The sequence below is a fragment of the Macaca mulatta genome, chromosome 2 (genome assembly GCF_049350105.2).
Source record: "Macaca mulatta isolate MMU2019108-1 chromosome 2, T2T-MMU8v2.0, whole genome shotgun sequence".
Taxonomy (NCBI): domain Eukaryota; kingdom Metazoa; phylum Chordata; class Mammalia; order Primates; family Cercopithecidae; genus Macaca; species Macaca mulatta.
Window position 1 is genome coordinate 26,984,036 of NC_133407.1, and position 16,577 is coordinate 27,000,612.

General features: G+C 39.9%; 1 protein-coding gene across 1 annotated transcript in view; it reads left to right on the forward strand.

Annotated features, from left to right (window-relative positions):
• The window catches only part of ZNF385D (zinc finger protein 385D), a 335,927-nt gene that overhangs the window by 183,524 nt on the left and 135,826 nt on the right, over window positions 1-16,577 (forward strand). The window contains exon 3 of the mRNA XM_015132246.3: window positions 11,413-11,523. Within this exon, the coding sequence (XP_014987732.1) occupies window positions 11,413-11,523 (111 nt within the window). The remainder of the gene's footprint in view (window positions 1-11,412; window positions 11,524-16,577) is intronic.

Genomic DNA, 16,577 nt, shown 5'->3' on the forward strand with positions numbered 1-16,577 from the left:
GCTCCCAGCGTGAGTGACACAGAAGAGGGGTGATTTCTGCATTTTCAACTGAGATACCGGGTTCATCTCACTGGGGAGTACCGGACAATCAGTGCTGGTCAGCTGGTGCAGCCCGACCAGCAAGAGATGAAGCAGGGTGAGGCATCGCCTCACCTGGGAAGTGCAAGGGGGAAGGGAATCCCTTCTCCTAGCCAAGGGAAACAGACACACAACACCTGGAAAATAGGGTAACTCCCACCCTAATACTGCGCTTTACCAAGGGTCTTAGCAAACAGCACACCAGGAGATTATATTCCATACCTGGCCTGGAGGGTCCCACGCCCACTGAGCCTCCCTCATTGCTAGCACAGCAGTCTGAGATCTAACTGCAAGGCAGCAGCAAGGCTGGGGGAGGGGCGCCCACCATTGCTGAGGCTTCAGTGGGTAAACAAAGTCACTGGGAAGCTCGAATTGGGTGGAGCCCACCACAGCTCAAGGAGGCCAGCCTGCCTCTGTAGACTCCTCCTCTGGGGACAGGGTATAGCTAAACAAAAAGTAGCAGAAACCTCAGCAGAGGTAAATGCCCCTGTCTGAGAGCTTTGAAGAGAGCAATGGATCTCCCAGCACGGAGGTTGAGATATAAGAACGGACCGACTGCCTGCTCAAGTGGGTCCCTGACCCCTGAGGAGTCTAACTGGGAGACATCCCCCACTAGGTGCAGACTGACACCTCACACCTCACACCTCACATGGCTGGGTACATCTCTGAGACAAAGCTTCCAGAGGAATGATCAGGCAGCAACAACTGCTGTTCAGCAATATTCACTCTTCTGCAGCCTCTGCTGCTGATACCCAGGCAAACAGGGTCTGGAGTAGACCTCAAGCAAACTCCAACAAACCTACAGCTGAGGGTCCTGATTGTTAGAAGGAAAACTAACAAACAGAAAGGACACCCACACCAAAACCCCATCAGTACGCCACCATCATCAAAGACCAAAGGCAGATAAAACCACAAAGATGGGGAAAAAGCAGTGCAGAAAAGCTGGAAATTCAAAAAATCAGAGCGCATCTACCCCTCGAAAGCAGCGCAGCTCATTGCCAGCAACAGAACAAAGCTGGACGGAGAATGACTTTGACGAGTTGAGAGAAGAAGGCTTCAGACTATCAAACTTCTCAGAGCTAAAGGAGGAACTACGTAACCAGTGCAAAGAAACTAAAAACCTTGAAAAAAGATAAATGAATGGATAACTAGAATAATCAATGCAGAGAAGACCTTAAAAGAACTGATAGAGATGAAAACCATAACACGAGAACTACGTGACAAATGCACGAGCTTCAGTAACCGACTCAATCGACTGAAAGAAAGAGTATCAGCGATCGAAGATCAAATGAATGAAATGAAGCAAGAAGAGAATTGTGGAGAAAAAATAGTAAAAAGAAATGAACAAAGCCTCCAAGAAATATGGAGCTATGTGAAAAGACCAAATCTACATCTGACTGGTGTAACTGAAAGTGACGGGGAGCATGGAACCAAGTTGGAAAACACTGTGCAGGATATTATCCAGGAGAACTTCCCCAACCTAGCAAGGCAGGCCAACATTCAAATTCAGGAAATATAGAGAATGTCACAAAGATACTCCTCGAGAAGATCAACTCCAAGACACATAATTGTCAGATTCATCAAAGTTTAAATGAAGGAAAACATGTTAAGGGCAGCCAGAGAGAAAGGTCGGGTTACCCACAAAGGGAAGCCCATCAGACTAACAGCAGATCTCTCGGCAGAAACTCTCCAAGCCAGAAGAGAGTGGGGGCCAATATTCAACATTATTAAAGAAAAGAATTTTCAACCCAGAATTTCATATCCAGCCAAACTAAGTTTCATAAGTGAAGGAGAAATAAAATCCTTTACAGACAAGCAAATGCTGAGAGATTTTGTCACCACCAGGCCTGCCCTACAAGAGATCCTGAAGGAAGCACTAAACATGGAAAGGAACAACAGGTACCAGCCATTGCAAAAACATGTCAAAATGTAAAGTCCATCGATGCTAGGAAGAAACTGCATCAACTAGCGAGCAAAATAACCAGCTAACATCATAATGACAGGATCAAGTTCACACATAACAATATTAACCTTAAATGTAAATGGACTAAATGCTCCAATTAAAAGACACAGACAGGCAAACTGGATAGAGTCAAGACCCATCAGTCTGCTGTATTCAGGAGACCCATCTCACATGCAGACACACATAGGCTCAAAATAAAGGGATGGAGGAAGATCTACCAAGCAAATGGAGAACAAAAAAAAGCAGGGGTTGCAATCCTAGTCTCTGATAAAACAGACTTTACACCATCAAAGATCAAAAGAGACAAAGAAGGCCATTACATAATGGTAAAGGGATCAATTCATCAGGAAGAGCTAACTATCCTAAATATATATTCACCCAATACAGGAGCACCCAGATTCATAAAGCAAGTCGTTAAAGACTTACAAAGAGACTTAGACTCCCATACAATAATAATGGAAGACTTTAACACCCCACTGTCAACATTAGACAGATCAATGAGACAGAAAGTTAACAAGGATATCCAGGACTTGAACTCAACTCTGCACCAAGAAAACCTAATAGACATTTACAGAACTCTCCACCCCAAATCAACAAATTATACATTCTTCTCAGCACCACATAGCACTTATTCCAAAACTGACTACATAGTTGGAAGTAAAGCACTCCTCAGCAAATGTAAAAGAACAGAAATTATAACAAACTGTCTCTCAGGTCACAGTGCAATCAAACTAGAACTCAGGACTAAGAAACTCAATCAAAACCGCTCAACTACATGGAAACTGAACAACCTGCTCCTGAATGACTACTGGGTACATAATGAAATGAAGGCAGAAATAAAGATGTTCTTTGAAACCAATGAGAACAAAGATACAACATACCAGAATCTCTGGGACACATTTAAAGCAGTGTGTAGAGGGAAATTTATAGCACTAAATGCCCACAAGAGAAAGCAGGAAAGATCTAAAATTGACACCCTAACATCACAATTAAAAGAACTAGAGAAGCAAGAGCAAACACATTAAAAAGCTAGCAGAAGGCAAGAAATAACTAAGATCAGAGCAGAACTGAAGGACATAGAGACACAAAAAACCTTTCAAAAAATTCAATGAATCCAGAAGCTGGTTTTTTGAAAAGATCAACAAAATTGATAGACTGCTAGCAAGACTAATAAAGAAGAGAGAAGAATCAAATAGATGCAATAAAAAATGATAAAGGGGATATCACCACTGACCCCACAGAAATACAAACTACCATCAGAGAATACTATAAACACCTCTAGGCAAATAAACTAGAAAACCTAGAAGAAATGGATAATTTCCTGGACACTTACACTCTCCCAAGACTAAACCAGGAAGAAGTTGAATCCATGAATAGACCAATAGCAGGCTCTGAAATTGAGGCAATAATTAATAGCCTACCAACCAAAAAAAGTTCAGGACCAGACGGATTCACAGCCGAAATCTACCAGAGGTACAAGGAGGAGTTGGTACCATTCCTTCTAAAACTATTCCAATCAATAAAGAGGGAATCCTCCCTAACTCATTTTATGAGGCCAACATCATCCTGATACCAAAGCCTGACAGAGATACAACAAAAAAAGAGAATTTTAGACCAATATCCCTGATGAACATCGATGCAAAAATCCTCAATAAAATACTGGCAAACCGAATCCAGCACAAATCAAAAAGCTTATCCACCATGATCAAGTGGGCTTCATCCCTAGGATGCAAGGCTGTTTCAACATATGCAAATCAATAAACGTAATCCAGCATATAAACAGAACCAAAGACAAAAACCACATGATTTTCTCAATAGATGCAGAAAAAACCTTTGACAAAATTCAACAGCCCTCCATGCTAAAAACTCTCAATAAATTCGGTATTGATATTCAGAACCTACAAAGAACTCAAACAAATTTACAAGGAAAAAACAACCCCATCAAAAAGTGGGCAAAGGATATGAACAGACACTTCTCAAAAGAAGACATTTATGCAGCCAACAGACACATGAAAAAATGCTCATCATCACTAGCCATCAGAGAAATGCAAATCAAAACCACAATGAGATACCATCTCATACTAGTTAGAATGGTGATCATTAAAAAGTCAGGGAACAACAGGTGCTGGAGAGGATGTGGAAAAGTAGGAGCACTTTTACACTGTTGGTGGGACTGTAAACTAGTTCAACCATTGTGGAAAACAGTGTGGCGATTCCTGAAGGATCTAGAACCAGAAATACCATTTGATCCAGTCATCCCATTACTGGATATATACCCAAAGGATTATAAATCATGCTGCTACATGCACACGTATATTTATTGCGGTACTATTCACAATAGCAAAGACTTGGAACCAACTCAGATGTCCATCAATAACAGACTGGATTAAGAAAATGTGGCACATAAACTACTATGCAGCCTTAAAAAGGATGAGTTCATTTCCTTTGTAGGGACATGGATGCAGCTGGAAACCACCATTCTCAGCAAACTATTCCAAGAACAGGAAACCAAACACTGCATGTTCTCACTCATAGGTGGGAACTGAGCAATGACATCACTTGGACACAGGAATGGGAGCATCACACACCGGGTCCTATTGTGGGGAGGGGGGAGGTGGGAGGGGGGAGGGATAGCATTAGGAGATATACCTAAGGTAAATGACGAGTTAATGGGTGCAGCACACCAACATGGCACATGTATACATATGTAACAAACCTGCACGTTGTACACATGTACCCTATAACTTAATTAAAAAAAAGAAAAAGAAAAAAACTATCACAAAAGTGGCCCGGCGCGGTGGCTCACGCCTGTAATCCCAGCACTTTGGGAGGCTGAGGTGGGCGGATCATGAGGTCAGGATATCGAGACCATCTTGGCTAACATGGTGAAACCCCATCTCTACTAAAAATACAAAAAAGTAGCCAGGCGTGGTGGTGGGCGCCTGTAGTCCCAGCTACTAGGGAGGCGGAGCTTGCAGTGAGCCGAGATCGCACCACTGCACTCCAGCCTGGGCAACAGAGAGAAACTCCGTTCCCCCCCCCCCCCCCAAAAAAAAAAACTATCACAAAAGTAAAGGAGCATTATCTTGGGCCATGTTCTGAGAAAGAATATCTGCCTTCACAGAAGAAGGTGGAGGGGGAGGAGGAGGGGGAAAAGGAAGGGGAGGGGAAGAAGGGGGGCAGGGAGGAGGAGCCGGAGAGGGGGAGGGAGAAGAAGAAAAATGACAAACTTTCTCTAAATTTTTATGGCTGAGGAGAGGGAGGGGGAGGGGAAGGGGAAGGAGGAGGGAGTGTGAAGGAGAAGGAGGAGGGGGAGGGGAGTGGGGGGAGGGGAGTGGGAGGAGGGGGAGGAGGAAGAGGAGGGAGAAGAAGGAAGAAGAAAAACTTTCTCTAATTTTTTATGGCTGGTAAAAGATGTCCTTAGGAAAAATAAATTAAGGAGACTATGTTGCAAACCTTGATGAAACAGGCTTTAGAAACAGCTCTTTAGAATGAGAAGCTCTCTGCCAATGCAAAAGAAAAAAAACTCTTAGGCCACTATTTTGTTAGTACTAATGTCTGAATATATTGTTCTAAAATATGTTGTAATGTACTAAAGTTGTATTTAACTGTCTAATTTATTAACTAAGTTCTTTGACTAGATGGTGAAGTAATGAGTTTTTGAGTGGGGATTGCATGTTTGTATATTTTGAGATGATCCACGGCTAAATAAAACTGTATTCAAGCCCAAATTGTATTTAAAAAAAAAATCTGCAAAGGGTACACTTAAAATATATGTATTTTTTTTTTTTTTTTTTTTGAGACAGAGTCTCGCTTAGTCGCCCAGGCTGGAGTGCAGTGGCTTTTTGTGTGTAAGTTATTTGTCCATTTAAAAAGTTAAAGAAAAAGGAGAAAAATGGAATTTCTCAAATGGAAAAATTTTGTGGCAGTCAGATTTTACGGAATTTTTAATGTTTTTTAACGTATGAATATGGGTAATATAAAAACATTTTACTAATTCAAAGTCAATGTAATAAATACACCAGGATCTCCACTCAGTGTCACTTCATACTGGAGAGTCACAAATGTTCACATTTGAATATGATGAATATTACAAAGCTTGATTATGGTGCCTAAGAGACTCACAGGGGTATGGTGGGAGGCTTGTGTTAGCAAGTCTGCCACTTACTAGTTATGTGATATTGGACAAAGGGCCATAAAAGCGCCTCAGTAACTTAAGGATAAAAATTCTATGACCATCAAACACACAGAAAGTGCCTGTAAGTGTAACCTTTAAAGTTATTGTCACTGGACATTATTATATACAAATACCAGCTGAAAAAGACAACCTTTTTATTTCTGGACTTCTAAACTTCCTGGCATTTGAGTTATTATTCTTTGATTTAAAAACTGTGAAATTGTGAAAGCCACAGTAATAATAGGAACACAGAGAGAAGAGGTCTCTTAGAGCAGGAACTGTGAACTCAGGGTTAAGCTTCATCCTCCCTGAAAATACAACAGGAGTCCTAGAGAAGGAAACCTTGAGCTGTGGCTGCTGTACTTGAAGCATGTCCCCTCTATGTTCATTTACAAATCAATTTGGCAGAATCCCCAGAGGGGAGGTGAGGGAAAAACCTAGGCCTTAGATAGAAATGCAAAGGTTCTTTAGCCTGAAATGAAGAAAAACATATTCATTTGGCTTTAAATAAGGCCATGGGCTGAGTTTGAAATTCAATTTTAGCCTAGAGTTTGGGTAAGCATGTCAATAGCTAGTGTATCATTCTTCACTTTTGTTTGTTTGGGTAGTTGATTAATAGGTTTAGAAATCTCTAGCTTTCGAAATATCACAATTTGGAAATCGAATAAATATATCCTAAAATACCATGCAGATTTTACCATTTCTTTTGTTTTTAATTCAGTGCTGCACAGGTTAGGTGAAATATATCTGAAGTTTCTATGTATTACATTCTTCCTTTGGTGTCTACTATTGTATTGAAACCTTTACATTTTACTTATATTTTTAAAATAATTTTCTTTCTCAGATCACTATTTTCTAAAATGTATGCATTGAACAATGATGGTAAATTAAAAAAAAAAAAGCCTTGGTTATATGAAGTTAGAAATCATGCATTTAAAACATATTTTTCTTGTATAACATCTCAGAGATTGTAATATTCTGTTGTGTGCTATTAAATGTCTAGGCTGTAGTACTTTGATTTTCTACACCTTATCTGACCCAAGAACCCCTTTGTTTCCTGCCTACCACACATATTGGCGTTGCTTGAGACAGATTTTGTAGAAAAATTCTTGACGATAATGTGCATACACAAAATAAGATGTTACTATTTTGACAGATCAGACCCATTGGCTCCTGGAGAGAAAAACAACATACATGATTTTCTTTTTATATAAAATATTTGATTATAATAGTAAATAAAGATAAGCTTAGGCAAAATGATCAAACTAGCTCTGTGTGTGTCCCCTGATTTGACAGTAGAGGCTACTTTTAGTTATACAGCATGTGGTATCATTTAGTTAAGTATTTATAACAGACCTGGTTATTATTTACATTTTGCCCTTTCATAATTCCTCATTGTAAATGGTTGTATATATATGTATGAATATGATTTTTATTAAAGATATTAAAACTTATTTTGTTATACTAGATTTCTAAAGGGATAAAATATAATTACTTTTGATCGTTTATCTATAGTTTGTGAAATCTATCTTTAAAAGGTAATTCAGTTCAGTTTTTTTAAGTATTCTGGGAAATAAAATTGTCTCTGCAGAAGAATATACCACTTTGCATTTTGAAATCTGATTTTATAGCCACGGTGATCAGAACATCATTCAATTCAAACAAAATAACTTAATCTAAAGACTATATTACATTTGCATGAAGTGACTAGTACCAAAATACCTCCTCTACAAATTTGGATTAAATGTGGTCACTGCCATACCAGTGTTACTAAAAAAAACCCAAATTAATACTCTGATCACCAAAATATGATAAAAATTCAGCGTATGTATATTTGGAGAGCATCTTTGATATACATACACAGTTCATTTTTATTTCAAAGTATCATTATAAGGGGACTTCAATATTCCTTGATGGGTTATAGGCATAATTCACCTTATTCCCTGTTATTCCCTGATAGAAACACACACCATTTGTGCACAGAATGTACACAAGAGAACATGGTAAGGCAACTACCTGTAAGTCAATGACCTCTTTCTGCTTTTAATTTTTCCGTCAGCTGGTAGCTGAAGGGAAAATTACCCTTCAGTGTTCTCTGTGGTTGTCTTTATAGAAGTGATAGAAGAATGAACCTAGAGAGCAGAATGAGGGCTATTGAAGCAGCGCATATTCACACATTTGTGTGGCTCTAGGCTTTCTCAAGCTCTGTGCATTGTTCATGTTGGTTCTGAGAAAATAAGATTGAGGAAGGTTTAGAAGCTTAGCTGGGGTGAGGGACTTGGCAATATATGTAGAGAAGAATCCTGTACTATGTTCTGTGGCCCTTCATACTGCTATTCTACAGCAGGCCCAACCTAAGGAAGAGATACTGCAATTTTAAATTGTTTTAATATTTAGATTAAGACACTTAACTGATTTTAAGAATGATCTTAGGTTGCATATTCAGACTTAAGAAGATCAAAGAATGTACTGAAAATAATGAAATGTTCATCAATGGCAAATGGATAAATACATGTAATGCATCCTAACAAAGGAATACTACTGAGCAATAAAAAGGAACAAGCTACTAATACATGTAACAACATGGATGAATCTAAGCACCACTGTATTAAACAATAGTTTCCAAACACAAACGACCACATACTGTATGATACCATTTATATGAAATGGCAAAATACAGAGACAGAAATGGAAAAATACATAGACAGAAAGCAGGCCAGTAGTTTCAGGATCTGGGAGTAGGAGGCAGAGAATGACCACATAGGGGTAAGAGGGAACTTGTCCAGATAGTGGAAAAGGTCTGTGTGATAATTATCCTCACTCTATGCGCTTGTCACATTTCATTTGTACACTTAATACTAGTGACTTCTATTGTACGTAAATTATACAATACCTAAATAAAATCAGATAAAAAGAAAATATTATAGAATTCACTAGTAAAGGAGAGAGGTGATCCTATAATTTGTGTTTTTGAGACAAAGTCTCACTCCGTCACCCAGGCTGAAATGGAGTGGCATGATCTCAGCTCACTGCAATCTGGATTCAAGCGATTCTCCTGCCTCAGCCTCCCAAACAGCTGGGATTACAGGCACCTGCCACCATGCCTGGCTAATTTTCTTGTATTTTTTAGTAGAGACAAAGTTTTACCATGTTGGCCAGGCTGGTCTCGAACTCCTGACCTAAAGTGATCTGCCTGCCTTGGCCTCCCAAAGTGCTGGGATTACAGGCATGAGCTACCGTGACCGGCCTATAATTTGTGAATACCTAAAAGTGACCAGAAAAATGAGGGTAAACTGAGCTTCATCCAGAATTTGGGCAACGGTTAATGTCAAATAATAAATGTAAAGGGAAGGTGGAAAAGAAAAATGATTACACTCATGAGTTCTTCTCCTTTATCATTGTAACCATGTAATATGTAAATCAGCTAGTCCAATGATTAGCCTATGGAAAGCATTATAATAAATGCTAACTGCTACTATTTTTATTGTTGTTCCTATTGTTATTATTCAGAACCTCATGTTAAGAATACCTAGACAACATAAGAGGGGTTGTGAATACAAAGGAGTCAGAAACTTTCTCCTTCCTTCCAGTGGAGAGAGCCTGTGAATTGACTGATTCCAGTGATTTGAGAAACACAAAAGGAGATGAAATTGATAAATGACTTGTTTAGGGGAATTAATGAACAATAATGTGTCACAGAAGCTGAATATTAGAGAGTCATTTCTGACACATTCTGAGCACTTTTGAGTGTATCAAACTTCTGATCTATCTCAATCTATTATGAAGACTCTTGTAAGTACTTTGTATCTCATCATGGGAAAAAAATGGTAAATGTGCCAACTGACTATAGAGTTTGAGGCTGATATTAACCTTGATCTTCACATGTGCTACAACACAGAACATATAATAGCCAGCATCTACTTAATGTGCCCAGACTGACTATCCTAAGTAAATTCATGAATTATCACATTTAAGCTTCATCACAACTTTAATAGACAAGGACAGTGAAAGAAGTTACATGAAAGAATTAAGATCAAGGGCTGGGTGTGGTGGTTCAAGCCTGTACTCCCAACTACTTGGGAGGCTGAAGTGGGAGGACTGCTTGAACCCAAAAGTTTGAGGCCGCAGTGAGCTATGACCTCGCCACTGCACTCCAGCCAGAACAACCACAGGACAAAGCCCTGGTGAAGGGACATTAAACTTTATCAGAGCTGGATTGCTGACATGTTTTTGTTGTTTGTCCTGTCCTGGAAACAGAATGGAGGGAGATAACTGATATCTGGCCCCAAATCTCTGGCACCCCCCATAGGTTAACATTCTATACTAGGTGCTCAACAAGTGATTGCTGAATGACTTAATGTCTCCATGTTTCAATTATTGGAAAGCAGGATTTGCATATTATATTCTTAGAGTCTAAAAGATACCAAACATAGCATAAGGTTGATGTTGGATAATGGTGTATAATTTATTTTCTTTTTTTTTTTTTTTTTTTTTTTGAGACGGAGTCTCGCTCTGTAGCCCAGGCTGGAGTGCAGTGGCCGGATCTCAGCTCACTGCAAGCTCCGCCTCCCGGGTTCACGCCATTCTCCAGCCTCAGCCTCCCGAGTAGCTGGGACTACAGGCGCTGCCACCTCGCCCGGCTATTTTTTTTGTATTTCTTAGTAGAGACGGGGTTTCACCGTGTTAGCCAGGATGGTCTCGATCTCCTGACCTCGTGATCCGCCCATCTCGGCCTCCCAAAGTGCTGGGATTACAGGCTTGAGCCACCGCGCCCGGCCTTATAATTTATTTTCATGGCTTCCCGGCTGACCAGTCTATTTTGAAGTCCATTTTTGGGCAATGGTATAGACATACTTCTGTGTTAGATTGCTGGCATTAGCAATAACTTGAATTTTGATAAATCTTTATATTTAAGGGTTATTAAACTGAGACAATTGTTGCCTTTAAATGACAAAAACAGTTAGCATGCAGACTCTAATGGGTACATTTATCATTTCCTTATCATACTGAGCTTTAGGCTTAACGTTATCTATTTTCCAAGAAAGTAAAAACGTTGTTTCTTAGAATAAAAAGGTTCTTTATGTGAGCAGTAGATTGAAGCTGTACAGATTGGTTCTTTAATGAAATAGGCAAAATTCCAATGGAACTGACAAGCTTTATTTCTATTTGTTGTATTTCTTTTTTCTCATTACAGATGGACCCGATTCAGAAAGCTGTAATAAACCATACATTCGGGGTTCCTCTTCCCCATCGAAGAAAGCAAATCATATCATGCAACATTTGCCAGTTGAGATTTAATTCTGATGTAAGTTTATCATTTAGTATTCACTAAAACAAACAAAAACCACACACACACATTTTGCTGTTCTAATCTTGCAGGAGAAAAGATTTCTTAGACATTTTCTCCAGTAACTGAGCATGTCAAAAATATGTCAAAAATTCAAAGATAACATTTTAACTCATGTGCTTTAATTTTGGAATTTATTATGTTTGGTTGTTTACTACAGAAAATTCACACATAAACAAGCTTATACACTTACAGTTTAATTTTTTTTTTTTAGTCTTTTGGGAATGCTACATGTAGGTAAAACTTTGGCTTTGGGAACAAATGGAACTTTTAATGGGTTACACTCTGAAATAAGATAGGTACCAAATCATATTTTAAGATCAAGATTTTGAGTTTATAAACTTTTTGCCTGGAATGGAGGCCTCAGATTCCATATTACTGCTATGTCCTCAATTATATTTGTGCTAGAGCACTCAAGTTGTCCTAGGAGTACTGGTATTTTAACAGGGGGTCCTACAGTCCTAGAACAACTCAAGCCTCCAAAGACTCTTCAGTGGAGAACATGTAGGAGGGAAACATTTGTGGACCTGACTGGTGCTTCACAAGTTATTTAGGGAGTTACTCACACCTTTTCTACCATTTCTAAGGACCAGGGTGGACTCTGGATCCATCACAGTGATACTAATTGTGATCTGTGGTCAAATATATGTCTTCTCTTCCCCGCTAAACCTGCTTTGATATAGAGTTAATCCTGAGAGTTGCAGAAGAGAAAGGCAACATTGGTTTAGAAGGAATAGGAATTGGACAGCATTCACACTCTAGGCAAACAGGCTCCATCCTATCGAGGTACCATTTTCTTGTCCTAAGTTGATACACTGTGTGGAGATGACCAAACAGATCTGAATTCTGGAGAATGTTAAGCCTTCCAGTATTTAACCTCCCCAGTCAAGTAGATCTCTTAGATGCTCTGCTGATGAAGACAGGATGCAAGATAATCAAGTATAGGAAATAGATGAGGCATAAACAAAATAGTTTATTCTTCTTTGAGGAGAACATTTCATTTTATTTTGCTTTTGTCTTAAGAACTCATACTTACTAATGCAATAATCAGGTAATTTTATAATATCCATTAACTTAAAAAAGAGAAGAGTGGATTGCCTGCATAACACTTTAGTCCATTTGGCCAGCTAAAGCAAAATACCATAAACTGAGTAGATTATAAACAACAGAAATTTATTTCTCACAGTTCCGGAGGCTGAGAAGTCCAAGATCAAGGTGCTGACAAATTCACTGTCTGGTAAGGGCCCGCTTTCTGGTTCCCAGATGACACATTTTCACTGTATTTTCACATGGTGGAAGGGATAAAGGAGCTCCCTTGAAGCTATTTTATAAGGGCACCAATCTCATTCATAAGGGCTCTGCCCTCATGACTTAATCATATCCCAAAAGGTTCCACCTGCTGCTTACTACCATCAGCTTGGGGGTTAGAATCTCAATGTAAGAATTTTCCAGGTATACAAATAATCAGACCATAGCAGCACTTAAGTGGTATTTGCTGCCAAAAACCAAAAAGAATATACCAAACATATAACATTTTATGTGAAGGGATTTTTGTGTTTTTTAATGCTGAGTACCTTGATTCGAGTTATAGAAATTTACCATAGACTTGCTTAATTTATTAACAATATTCTCAAGTGATGATTGTAACATAATATCTTCAAGCTGTTGTAAAAAAGTCCTCTTAATACATAAATACTAAACTAAATAGCTTCAACTTTGATCATTTTTAAATACTCAGCAAACAATTATATAGTTTTATAATTATTATTTTAAGTGGCTTTTTAGTTCTTTTCCTAAATTGTATTTATATTTCACTTTGAAACTGATCAGATAGTGACTTAAAAGTCTCCCAGGAGCCATGTTGTCAGCTTCTTATATTTAATGAGACTACTTAAAATATCTCCTCCTGCCTATGATTTCACTGTCAATATTCTCTTTATTAAGAACACTTCTGTTAAACTAGGAATTAGAAAGAAATTTCAAGGTCATTGAACCCAATCTCCTACTAAGTGCAAGAATTTCATCTCTTACATCCAGGCAAGGTCTTTTGCTTGATTATTCCCAGTGATGAGTCGCTTACCATTTCCAGACAATGGTTCTATTTTTGGAGTATTTCTAATTCTGTAGATTGATGTCAAATTCATGATTGGACACTTTAGAAATATTGTCAGATATGCTTTAGAAAACATATACATTTTTATATATAATTGTTAATAATGTAAATTGATATGACATAACACATGGAATATGAATGTACTTTTCAAAAATGTAATCTTATTTAATTTCCTTGGTGAGAGAGTAGCAATTTATTTTGTTACTGAAGTTTCAAAGTAGAATGGGCATCAATATGTATTTATTAGGGACAACTGATTTCTCATTCTAACAACTTTGCTTTCAGGTCTGTCTGGCATGTTGTAAAAGGAACATGGCCAAGGTATTTGGAGATACGGACTAATCACTTTGGGTCATAATTAAACAGTTGCAGGCTTGACCATTTACCAGATGATTACTGTATTAGTCTTCTATTGCTGCTAAAATAAATTACCACAAACTCAGTGGCCTGAAACAACACAAATATGCAGGCGTATCTCAGCTCACTTTGTGTCTCTGCATCACATTTTGGTTTTTCTTTCAGTATTTCAAACTTTTCTATTTTTACTATATCTGTTATGGTGATCTGTGACCTTTGATGTTACTACTGTGATCGTTTGGGGACACCGTGAATTTCACCCACATAAGATGGTAAATTAATAAATGCTGTGTGTGTTCTGATTGCTCCACCATCTGGACATTCTCCAATCTCCCACCCTCTCTTTGGACCTTCCTATTTCCTGAAACACAACATTGAAATTAGGCCAATTTAAAACCCTACAATGGCCGGTTGCTGGCAAGACGGCCGAATCGAAACAGCTCCAGTCTGCAGCTCCCAGTGAGATCAACGCAGAAGGCAGGTGATTTCTGCATTTCCAACTGAGGTACCCGGTTCATCTCATTGGAACGGGTTGAACAGTGGGTGCAGCCCATGGAGGGCAAGCAGAAGCAGGGTGGGGTGTCGCCTCCCTAGGAAGCGCAAGGGGTTGGGGAGCTCCCTCTCCTAGCCAAGGGAAGCCGTGAGGGACTGTGCCATGAGGAATTGTGCACTCTGGCCCAGATACTGTGCTTTTCCCATGGTCTTTGCAACCCGCAGACCAGGATATTCCCTACGGTGCCTACGCCACCAGGGCCCTAGGTTTCCAGCCCAAAACTGGGCAGCCATTTGGGCAGACACCAGACTAGCTACAGGAGTTTTTTTTTGTTTGTTTTTTCCATATCCCAGTGGCTCCTGGAATGCCAGCGGGACAGAATCATTCACTCCCCTGGAAAGGAGGCTGAAGCCAGGAGCCAAGTGGTCTGGCTCAGGGGTCCCACCCCCACAGAGCCCAGCAAGCTAAAATCCACTGGCTTGAAATTTGGGCTACCAGCACAGCAGTCTGAGGTTGACCTGGAATGCTCCAGGTTGGTGGTGGGACAGGTGTCCACCACTGCTGAAGCTTGAGTAGGCGGTATACCCTCACAGTGTAAACAAAGCCGCCAGGAAGACCGAACTGGGCAGAGCCCACTGAAGCTCAGCAAAGCCTCTGTGGCCAGACTGCCTTTCTGGATTCCTCCTCACTGGGCAGGGTATCTCCGAAAAAAAGGGCAGCAGCCCCAGTTAGGGGTTTATAGATAAAACCCCCAACTCCCTGGGACAGAGCACCTGGGGCAAGGGGTGGCTGTGGGCGCGGCTTCAGCAGATGTAAATCGTTTCCCTGCCTGACGACTCTGAAGAGAGCAGCAGATCTCCCAGCACAGTGTTCGAGCTCTGCTAAGGGTCAGACTGCCTCCTCAAGTGGGTCCCTGAACCCGGTGTCTCCTGATTGGGAGACACCTCCCAGTAGGGGCTGACAGACACCTCATACAGGAGAGCTCTCACTGGCATCTGGCGGGTGCCCCTCTGGGATGAAGCTTCCAGAGGAAGGAACAGGCAGCAATCTTTGCTATTCTGCAGCCTCTGCTGGTAATACCCAGGAAAACAGGGTCTGGAGTGGACCCCCAGCAAACTCCAGCAGACGTGCGGCAGAGGGGCCTGTTAGAAGAAAAACTAACGGAAAGGAATATCATCGACATCAACAAAAAGGATATCCACTCAGAGACCCCATACGAAGCTCACCTACATCAAAAACCAAAGGTAGATGAATGAAGATAGAGAGAAACCAGAGCAAAAAGGCTGAAAATTCCAAAAACTAGAACCTCTTCTCCAAAGGATCACAACTCCTTCCCAGCAAGAAAACAAAACAGGACGGGGAATGAGTTTGATGAACTGACAGAAGTAGGCTTCAGAAGGTGGGTAATAACAAACTCCTCTGAGCCAAAGAAACACATTCTAACCCAATACAAGGAAGCTAAAAACCTCGAAAAAAGGTTAGATGAATTGCTAACTAGAATAACCAGTTTAGAGAACATAAATGACCTGATGGAGCTGAAAAACACAGCACGAGAACTTCGTGAAGCATACACAAGTATCAATAGCCGAATCGATCAAGTGAAAGAAAGGATATCAGAGATTGAAGATCAACTTAATGAAATAAAGTATGAAGACAAGATTAGAGAAAAAAGAATGAAAAGAAACAAAGCCTGCAAGAAATACGGGAATATGTGAAAAGACCAAATCTACATTTGATTGGTGTACCTCTAAGTGACAGGGGGAATGGAACTAAGTTGGAAAACTTTAGGATATTATCCAAGAGAACTTCCACAACCTAGCAAGACAGGCCAACATTAAAATTCAGGAAATAGAACACCATAAAAGATACTCCTTGAGAAGAGCAACCCCAAAACACATAATCATCGGATTCACCAAGGTTGAAATGAAGGAAATAATGTTAAAGGCAGTCAGAGAGGAAGGTCGGGTTACCCACAAAGGGAAGTCCCTCACACTAACCATGGATCTCTCTGCAGAAACTCTACAAGTCAGGAGAGTGGGGGCCAATATT